The sequence below is a fragment of the Eretmochelys imbricata genome, chromosome 5, assembly GCF_965152235.1.
Source record: "Eretmochelys imbricata isolate rEreImb1 chromosome 5, rEreImb1.hap1, whole genome shotgun sequence".
Classification (NCBI taxonomy): domain Eukaryota; kingdom Metazoa; phylum Chordata; order Testudines; family Cheloniidae; genus Eretmochelys; species Eretmochelys imbricata.
The window spans coordinates 110288319-110299764 of record NC_135576.1 but is presented as its reverse complement, the minus strand read 5'-3'; the positions used below and the strand labels follow the sequence as shown (position 1 = coordinate 110299764).

General features: G+C 39.6%; 1 protein-coding gene across 1 annotated transcript in view; it reads right to left on the bottom strand.

Moving 5' to 3' along the window:
- The window catches only part of CNTLN (centlein), a 282411-nt gene that overhangs the window by 160574 nt on the left and 110391 nt on the right, over positions 1–11446 (bottom strand). The window contains exon 8 of the mRNA XM_077817689.1: positions 3749–3943. Coding sequence (XP_077673815.1) covers positions 3749–3943 — 195 coding nt within the window. The remainder of the gene's footprint in view (positions 1–3748; positions 3944–11446) is intronic.

The window sequence follows — 11446 nt, the reverse complement described above, 5'->3', positions numbered from 1 at the left end:
TGTAATAAGTGGTATTTCTGAATGATCTTTACTTTGACCATTGTAGTAGTATTTCCTATTCTGACTGCCTTAAAGAACCACATAATTGGAATTTAGGAGAATGTTATAAAAGTTTCAACAGAATGCACACACCTGTCAAACCTCACAGTTATAAATAAAAATATTCAAATGCCTGTTAATTATGGTGTTTCGATGGAAGTATCATCTCTTAATACTATCTTTAATGTCTCAAGTACCGTACATGTATGAAAAAGTAAGAGACAAGTCAGATGATTACTTTGGTTCAGTAAATATATTTAAATATTTACAATTCACACAGGTTAAAGTTATGTTTTACAAAGAGAATACATTTCAGAGTTAAAAATTTACATTGTAATAATGAAACAGACACTATGATTACATGACCGTGAATAACAACCAAAACCCATAGATGTTTGCTTCTAGGAATATTTGGAATGCTTTTGTCTTGTTTCATTCTGTTGTTTAATAAACAGAGAAGTAGAACTGTTTAAGAGATAGAATTCCAGAATCATAGGTTAGAAGGGGCCATCATGGTCATCTACTAAGTTCCCTTTAAGCTGCACGGCCGTGCAGCAGGCACAAGTGGGGAGAGGCACCCCTTCCCCGGCCCAGCCCAGCCAGATCTGCCGTGGCTGGGGTGAGGATCACATGCAGTGGAGAGAAATTAAAACCCCGAGCCAAGCAGCAGCACCCTCTGCCCATTGTGCTGCAGCCAACTCGTCTGGTGGGTTTAAATGAGCGACTGCGAGCTAGTTGGAGATGCCTGAGTCGCCACCACACGACTCCGCTGAGCCCCGTGCCATGCTGCCCCTGGCCTGCCACAGCCGCTGCCCCACATCCTGCCAGACCTCCCCTGAGCTTGCCCAGACTTGCGAGCCAGCTGGTGAGCTCAAGGAGGCGAAGGCTGATCTCGTGGTGCATGTGTATCCATGTGCAGAGCTCAGCCAGGGGTGCAATTCCAGTGGCTGATGCAGCCAAGGGTGGATTTATCCCTCTTGTGGGGGCTGAGCAGCTCAAACCCAACTGTGGGCGCAGGAGGAAGAAGGCAGAGTCCCCCCCACCCCCGGCAAAGTTGTACACTTAGCCGACAGCCCGTGAAGCTGGAGGTGCACATGGTATTGTCAGGGGCCTGTGCCGGGAGGCGCCCTGCAGGCGGCCCCTTCCCCTGAACTTTGCTGGGCTGGAGGGATTGCGAGGAGTGGAGGCACATGTGACATGGGGCTGGGGCGGTGGTGCTATGTCCCCAGCACGATGCATAGAGGCACCTTCCCCTGGCCCAGCCCAGCCTCACTGGAGCTGCCATGGTTGGGGAGAGGCACCCCTCCCTCAGCCCTAGCTGCTGTAGCAAGAAAGGGCTAGGGGGAGTCCTCTCTCCTCACCATGACTCCAAGGCAGCCTACACCCCAAACCTCTCATCCCTGGCCCTGCCCCAGAGCCCACTCCCCGAGTTGGAGCCCTCATTCCCCCCCCCCCGCACCACAACCCTCTGCCCCAGCCCTGAGCTCCCTCCCACACTCCAAACCCCTCAGCCCCACTCCTGCCACACATCACCTTCATATTGGTTCACATAACAAAATTCATTCTGCATATGGACGTAAAAATTAGAGGGAACACTGGTCATCTAGTCTAACTGCCTGCCAAGATGCAGGATTTATTGTGTCTAATCCATCCAAGACAGATAATTATCCAGCCTCCTTCTGAAAATCTCCAGTGAAGGAATTTCCACAACCTTCCTAGGCAGTCTGTTCCATTGTTCTACTGTTCTTACAGTTAGGAAGTTTTTTCCTGAGATTTAATCTAAATCTGCTATGCTGTAGTTTGAACCCATTGCCTCTTTTCCTGCCCTCTGTGGGAAGAGAGAACAACTTTTCTTCATCTTTTTATGGCAGTGTTTCAAGTATTTGAAGACTGTTATCATGTCCCCCCTTAATTTCCCCTTTTCCAAACTAAACATACCCCGTCCCTTTAGCCTTTGCTCATATAGCTTGCGTTCCATCCCTTTGATCATCTTTGTCACTTGTCTCTGGATCTTTTTCAGTTTCTCTACATCCTTTCTATATAATGGTGATCAAAACTGGATACAGTACTTCAGTTGAAGCCTAACCAGTGCCGAGTAAAGCAGTAAAGTCACCTCCTGTGACTTGCATGCTATGCCTCTGTTAATGCAATCTAAAACTGCATTTGATTTTTTTGCAACAGTATCGCATTGCTGACTCATGTTGAGGTTGTGATCCATCATAACTCCCAGATCCTTCTAAGCAGTGCTGCTTCCAAGCCAGTTATCCCCCATTTTTTATTTGTAAATTTGTTTTTTCTCCCACATTGCAAGGTGTCTGTCCTTTCTTAGGAGAGGGAGTTGGGGACTGTGGAGGAAGAGGGTGCATGCTTATTAACAGACACTGATCACAATGTATTTTTATCACTTAGAAATTTGGAGCTGTCAAATTAAAATATGATCAGCCAAATTCTGCCTTCCCTTCCCTTACACAGGTCCAACACCACTGACATGACTGAGGTTGTACCAAATGGAAGCAAGGAAGAATTTGTTTTAATGTGTGCAGAGCCTCAGGGACAGCAAATGTTTTTGCCTTTACACATGAGAATGTGGATATTCTTGCTAACATTACAGCATTGCTTCCTCCCTGAGTCTAAACTAATCCCACAGTAGTTCATGTCTGTGCCACTATCTGGAAAATGCATCAATACATTTCCTGGTAGGGGAAAGTCATGGAGAATATTTGAGTACCCCATGAAGAAAGATTATCTATGTTTTCCTCAGATATGACAAGTGACCAGCAACTATTAAAAACACACTAATCTGATTATACTCAAGAAATCAATATTTAACACTTGCAATTACCACTCAGTCTCAAACGTCTACATTTTCAGGAAAGTTTATTGAGAATGTGGTAACAGGAAAACTTCAGCAAAATCTAGATGAGCATTTTTTTTCTACTCAAATAAAAAATGCCTCTGATAAAATTGGCAAAAAGATTGGGTTTTCTGTACTTGTAACAAACCAAAAAAAATATTTTTGCTTTGAAGTTTTGGATAAGACAGGAGAGCATTTGATTCTGTGAAATTAAGCAAAGCCAGAGCCCTACAAGACAAGGCTTTAAGAAAATTTTGCAGGTAGAACTTCTCTTGAGGCCCCTTGACTCAATTTGGTCAGTCATTGGCCTTTTGGAAATCCTTTGTGTGTCCAAATCTCTGGTGAGCCCGCAGATGTATCTTGTGGTGTTTTTTAGGTAGGTGGTCTATCAATAAAAGATGAAGATGAAATAGCACTACTGTAATACTCCCCATAGATATTACAACTTAGTTTTAAAAAATGGTTTAATGATTTCTAGAGAAGTCTTTTTCCTTTTAATATTGTCTTTGGAGCTGGGACTCATTAATGACTTTTAGTAATATAGCCACAAACAATGAGATTGCCAGGCTCAACAGTTACTTATTTTCACTTACAAAAATTGAGAAATTTCACATTCTTCTTATCTGCAAATTAAATAACTCTCAGTTTTCAACCAGAAAATATTCATGACACAAAAACAGAAATTTCACACAAACCTGCCAGTAGATTGCAGATTTCCTCTGGCTTTATTCCAGAAAATGAGTGGTAGTCTGCTTGCATATGCCTTCTATTATTATCAGTAGAAGGATCTTTAGGTTCCTCTGTGCTATTGACTGTGTGGAAGCTTTATAATCTATTAAATACAATTTACCTCACCTGTTCCCTGTGTTTGGGATGAGAATCTTGATGTACCGGATGTAAGGCCTCTCGGGCCTGCTGTAGTTGTTCTTCCAGCCACTTTATCTTTTGTTCTTTTTCCAGTAGCTGACCCTGAAGAGAAGCATGACTTTGCTGGAGCTGAATCTCCCTTGCTTTCAGAGTTTCAAAACATATAGTCAATTCGTTGTAAAGCTATTTTTAAAGAAAATGTAACATGGGATTAATAAATGCCATCATTGAAACAAGTACTTCAATTTATTGCTGTTTTTAGTTCACAAAGTCATATAGCCACCAGGATCATGATTTTCTTCACTATTCTTATTGCAATATTGGTCACACTTGTTTTCACCCCCTCACTCTCATCATATTGGCAGATGTACTGCCTTTACCTTTTTTCCTTTATCTCTGTAACTAAGGAATTCAACAGTGTAATGTGTTTCAAACAACTGCTTCTCCGCCCAAACAGGCCTAACATTAGAACCGCAGCAGTTCCATATACCTTTGTATGAGGATTGTGAGCAGAAATTGGTATTCACAAACTTTAAAAAAAAGTATGTATCTTAATTCTTGAACAGCTCTATAAATACAAAACCAAGCAAATGCACACGCACACATGTGCACGCACACACACACACACACACAAACCAAAAAAACAAGGTTCACTGATTAAGAATAGCAGAAAAAATTACTAAATGAAATATTTCCTCTGGAAGTCAGCTTATTAACTGGGGCAGCAAACATGAAATAGAAAAACTCCTGTTTTACCTGAAGATAAAATTTAAATTTTGAAGATAAGAATAAAGTCCACACACCAGACTAGGATATAACTGCCTGCATAACTTGGCCCTCCCTATTTATGTCTTTTGCCTATTTCACTCTGCTCTGTCAAAGTTTCTAGGCTAGGCTGCCTGTTTGTCTTCCACGCTGGTCTTCTATGCTTAATGCCCTTTCTGAGCTGACCCATAAACCCATTTCCTTCACTGCATTTAAATCCCCTCAGAAGACCCATTTCTGCCATGACACCTAAAAGAAACCAATCAATGGATTATGTCTAGATTTTTGGCAGCTATAAATAATACTTTATTTAGTTGGCATATAGATAAATTTATATAATTTAGTGATAAAACATTATATTATTTAACACTGTCATGAACTGCATTGCCATTTGTATATATCTTATGCATCTCTTTCTTTTCCCCTTTGTCTGTTTGGTTTTGCCTTTCAGAGCATCAGCTCTTTGGGGAAGGAATCAGATCTTCTATTATGTTTGGAAAACATCTAGCACTTTGTGAGCTCTATTAGAAACAATAAAATCTATTCCTACTCGTATTGTTTTGTCAGAACCATGACCACACAAAATCTAGTCAAGACAAATGTAATTACTTATTGACTGCCCAAAAAACTGATCACAGACCAGACCACTCTACCTAAGCATATTCTAATTCCAGATATATTTAAGACTCACAAAGTGTCATTAAAAATAACTGAAGTATTACATTGAAATGTTTGTGTCTACTAGATAGAGACTGATGTATTTTTTGGAAATACAAATACTATCTTAATCAAATTTATGGACAGCAGCAAGTTTCTCAATTATTTTTCTAATCGCATGAATATCTGATAGAAAAATAAAGACTTCATCTTTATAAAGACTTGCATTCCTATGCAATGTCCTTCCAAATGAATAGAATACTGGGATACAACACTTATCTCCAGCCATAACTGGATAAGCTGATTAGCTGGATCATACTGGTATGCCAATCTGCTATTTTTATTATTAGAAGCACTTACGTGGTCATAATTATAATTTTTAAAGGTTGCATCCTATTAAAATGAGAACAACACCGTTTTCTTTTTCCTGACTGGCAGAAGTATTGAGCACCCACCACTCCTACTGAAGTTAATTGTTGGTGGTTGTGCTCAGCAACTGTCAGGATCAGGCCCTAAGCGACAAACAACATATCTGTTTACATTCTGAAGGCTATCTTTGTAACCAATTCTGCTAAAAAATTATTTAATTAAGCTAGAGAAAACAGCACAATCTGCTGAAAATCCATATGAAAAACATACAACCTCAGAATTCATCCATTTTCCACGTCTCTGTTCTCTGCAAACGTTTTTCTGCACCACCCACTTATTAGTTCATAGCATGGAATTTAGACAGTAATTTATTTACTACTAGGAAATTTCAGAAAGAAAATTATGTCTGCATAAAGGAAAGCTCATTTGTCCAGCCTACCATGCCAACTGGAATGACTTACAGCAGCTCATCCACCTTTTCATTGATTGGCATGGACACTAGTAGGTGGACTGAGTGCTTTCTTAATATTTCTAAAGGGATTATTTTGTTTTGTTTTGAGGATGTACCTTTTCAGCCACATTGCAGTGAGGGGACAACTTAATATTTGAGATCACACAGGATCAAAGAAGGTAGTATGACTGCAGAGGACAATAAAGCGGAACAGAAAAATGGATAAACAGGCAAAATGTAAAATGAAGTTTAAGAGAACTAAGGAGGAAATGTAAGGAAGAAAGAGCCAAATAAGAAAATATTTATGTCCATCAGAAGTAGGAAGCTCAAGGGAGAATCAATGGGTGAAACCCTGGCTCCACTGAAGTCCATGGGAGCATTACTATTCACGTCAATGGAACAAGGAATTCATCCAGTGTATCTGTTAGATTACCAAGGTATAAAGGGGGCAACCAAAGAGGATAAGGAAATTGCAGAGATGCTAATATTGCTTACATGAGAAAATAATTGCAGGGAAATATTTAATGTAATTTTGAATGCATGTAATGGAATTTAGCAGCTGGAATTAAGGAGAAAGGGTAACTGCCATGTGACCAGCTGCATGCCAAAAGGAAGTGCTTCACAGACAACAGCTTGAGAACCTCTTTATTCTGCTCCAGGGCTATACTTTCTTTAAAAGTAGCAAAGAGTTGTAGATAAAGAACTCTAGATAAAGATATTTTTTTTAAAATGATAAAACAACTTGAAATAAAGCACTCTGTAATAAATAAGTAGGACCAAATGGCATCATCCAAGAGTCATGAGGAACTGAAGAATGAAGTAGCTGAACTACAAACAAAGACAGATGAAACTTGTAATAAGGGCCATCTCCAGTCAACACTCCTCTGTCTCAGCTACATTAAAATATTCCCAAATTTTCCAATGCTACTTTTCTAATATTTATTTTAACAAATTTTGCTACAGAATTGGTTTTTTGCTGTTTTTTTGAACAGTTGTTTAAAACATGTTATTGTGCAAAAAGAGCAATTTCCACTGTACCATACTAAAGCTAATATTGTAGGTCTTCCAAAATAACTAGAAATATAATTTTAAAACATGCAGATGAGTATGTGATGAAAACAAACAAACAAGGCATTTGTTAGGATAATTCATACCTCTCTAACACTTTAAAATTCTTTAGGTGTTACCAAATTTGTGGACAGAATTTGTTGATGACAAAATCATTTTAAGTCAGTTAAGACAAGGAAGACCTTTGGGGAACTCCAGAAGGACCTAACAAAACTAGGTAATTAGCAACACAGTCGATAAAATTCAACAGACAAGAGCAAGTTAATGCATACTGAAAACAACAATTTATAATTACCCACACATCAATGGATTATAAATTAATAGTAACTTCTCAGGGAAAAGATCTAGTGTACTCAGTAAAGATATCTGCTCAATCTGCTTAATGTTAAAAAAGGGCGGAGGATGTTAGACTACATTAAGACGGGGTAAAAATAATATAGAAAATATTATGGCATCATCATAGAAACTGATGATCCATCATCATGCTCAGTTTTTGTCACCTCAAAGAAATGGAAGCAGAAAGAGGAGGAGTTCAGAAAAGGACAACAAAAAATACTAAGAGTCACTGAAACAAAGGCTTTTCATACATGAAAAGATTTAAAAGTTTAGGACCATTCTGTCTGGAAAGAAAAAGAATAAAAGAACAGGTGGTGTGATGGAGATATTAAAAAAATGAATATAGGCAAGGCCAGCTGAACATTCTTATATACCTTTTCTTAAAAGACTAGAAAAAGAGGATATCAGATTAATTTTAAATAACAACTTTAAAATATTAATACACTTTTATACAACATAAATTTAACATGTAGGACTCACTTCCATGAGAGGTTATTGAGGCAAATACTATTTCTTTACCCAGGAGAAAATTACAGGAACAGTCAATTCTCATGCTCTAGGGTCTAAACTAATAACCAGTTAGGGTGAGAAATGTTTCCCTCCATACCATAGTACTACATAATTAGATTCACTGTTTTTATATTTTCAAAGGTTTCAGAGTAGCAGCTGTGTTAGTCTGTATCCGCAAAAAGAACAGGAGTACATGTGTCATTGGCTACTTTTCTTCCTCAAATATTTTAAAGGGAATATTTTGGTCCTGTTGATTAATGTCCAATATAAAGAAAGGTGAAATCTTCATTCCATTGAAGTCAATGGCAAACCCCCAAGTCACTTCAATGGAGCCAGTATTTCACCCACATTACTTTGTTTCTTATCATTCTACAACACATTTTGGATGATATTCCTTCCTTGTAGAAAATCAAATAGGAAGGTGGAATGAAGAATCTAGTCAATCTGGTACAGTCATTTGCAGTTAAGACAGTTTGTCCTGAGAAACAGGCTCCCGCAAGGTAGACAAAACAGGAGTACTCAAATATTTCTCTGTCTACAGTATAGCTCTCCAACGTTCCTTGATCATATCAGAGTTTTGTACAACCTAGCTTGATGAAATGGTAGTTTTGTGGTGGGTTTTTATCATTTTGTTTATGGAATACGCTTAACGTATTGCACTCATTAGTAACGTATTAATTCTGTTATGCTTGTATTGTGAGTTATTAAAGTTTGTCTACATCAGGGGTTGGCAAACTTTGAGAAGTGGTGTGCCAAGTCTTCATTAATTTAAGGTTTTGCATGCCAGTAATAAATTTTACATTTACGGGGCCCCCCGACGGAACCCCAGGCTGGCAGCGGGCTGAGCGGTGCCGGCGGCCAGGACCCCAGCTAACAGGGGCCGGTGGCCAGAACCTCAGACCAGCAGCGGGCTGAGCAGCTCAGCCCGCTGCTGGTCTGGGATTCCGTCTGCTGCCCATGGGGCCCCGGCCGCCAGCCCCGCTCATCCAGGCAGCGGGCTTAGTGGGGCGGGAGGCTGGGACCCTGGCTAGCAGCAGAGTGCCACTAAAAATCGGCATGCATGCCACAGGTTGCCGACCCCTGGTCTACATTAACAGCTAAGATTGATATTCCTCAAAGAGCATGCTGAATGCTTCTCTGGTTTTCCACTACTCAGGGCAAGAAATCTAGATTCCCTGAGTAATGATGAATTATATAAAAAATATAGATGAATGTATCTACACCCAGCTAAGCAACTTAAGGGGTAAGAAGCTTGCTGTTGAATAGGTGATTCCTTGTCAGAACAAGAAATACCTGACCTGATGCTGTGTAGATCAGTGGCTCTCAACCTTTCCAGACTACTGTATTCCTTTCAGGAGTCTGATTTGCCTTGCGTACCACAAGTATAACCTCACTTAAAAACTATTTGCTTACAAAATTAGATGTAAAAACACAAAAGTATCACAGCATACGATTACTGAAAATTGCTTACCTTCTTATTTTTACCATGTAATTATAAAATAAATCAATTTGAATATAAATATTGTACTTACATTTCAGTGCGATACTTGAGCCTGTTTTTCACTTGTGAGCCTTGTCTGAAGCCTGAGCCCTGCTGCCCGGGGCTGAAGCATGTAACTTAGCTGTCTGAAGCCTCCTGTGGCATGGGAACTTGGGCAGTTGCCCTGATTGCCATCCCCTAACACCAGCCCCGCACTTGCGACCCCCTAAGCCCATCCTGCAATCCTCACGTTGATCTAGATGAGTTGAGTATCCCCTGGTAGACCTCTGTGTATCCCAGGGTTGAGAACCACTGTTCTAAAATATTGTAATATGCCACACTGGATCTGGTGTTCCTTTTCATATGCATTATCACTCAATGAGCTCACTGCATTAAAAAAAGGTAACTGAAGTCTACAACTTATAGTTCTGAATCTGATCAAATTAAGTAGCTGTCCTCACAGAAATATTTAAATATACTTGCTCCTGTGATTTTTCTCCCTTTTTGTAGACACACTTCTCTCCTCCAGCACTTAGTGTCCTCAGCATCATAGATTTCCCATCAGGCATAACTTTCTGTGGTATAAAATACCATTCCACTGTCACATACACTAGGACCAAGATGTTCAAACATGGGTGCTGAAAGATAGGTTCCTGAATTCAAATTTAGGTACCTGGATGAGTGATCAGATTTGTAACATGCTGAGCACCCAACAGATCCCACTCAGCAATTTTCAAAATCAAGCCACTTACTAAAATAAGACACATGTTGAAAATTGTAGCCTAGGATCTTTTCAAGCATGAAGAATATAAGGAGGTCCTGAAATCTAGGGTCAGAACAATGAGTGCTGCAACTTAACCTGCACCTCCTGTTTTCAAAAGCTCTCTGAGGGTACATGTACACTGCAAAAACAGACCCACAACAGCAAATCTCAGAGTCGGGCTTGCATTACAGAGCTAAAAATAGCAGCATAGATGTTCAGGCTCGGGCTGAGCCCAAAACGTCTACTTGGCTACTTTTAGCCCCATAACATAAGCCCCAAAGCCTGAGTCAGTTGACCCAGCTCTGAGACTCACTGGTGGTCGTACCTTAAGATAGCTAGCTGTGCCTGGTTACAGAACTTTTTTGTATTTAACCTACGATCCTGTATAATGCTGCAATATTCTTGAGAGTTTGTAACTGAATTTTTTACTTTTGGTACAGGGGAAGTAAACATCAACAGTTGCTATTAATCTTGCAAACTCAGATGGGAGGGACAACCCAATTAATGTTACTATATTTGGAGAATTGTTAAGGTTGGCTGATTATTACATATGTGAAAGAGGGAATGAAAGAGGGCTATCAGTTCCTAAAGGGAGCAAACGTGCATTTGAAATTTGTAAATGGATATTCTGATTAAAATCCACGTACTTCTGCCGAGATCAAGAACCGTTAGTCAAAACAGTTATACAAAACAAACAAACTAACAAACAATGTCAGGCAAATCAAACTGCAAGATTTTGTAACTACATTTAGTCTAACAATGTGCTCTGTAATGTCCAACTAGGTGTGTTTATTTTTATTCTTAATTTACAGTTGTTGAATTTCTCTCTATTTCTGTAAAATTTCCAGTAAAATACTCTTGTTTAAAACCTACGTTAACTGGGTTTCATAATGGTTAGCTTGGACAATCACATTGGGAGGCTCAAGCAGAGAAACTGAACTCAGAGCCAATCTGTAACAGCCTGGTTACTTGTTTTTAGGCTTGAAGGAGGCTACAAATCTCCACAAACTCAACAGGGCAACAGAATGACGGACATAGGGTACTTTGGGCATAAAATGGGCCAAACCACCTGAACTAAAGATTTATCCCAAAACAGATTAGGCATTATTCCATACTTCCTTTCTTATATATGGAATATAAACTTGTATCAATCCATTATAAAGGGAGAATGGCACTATGCTTTCTTTGAAGCCAGTACAGCTTCTGACCATACCACAGGTATAGCTGTTGAACAACACACTCTCTTCTCAAGAAGGAATGTGTACCACCATGTACAGTGCTCCCAGT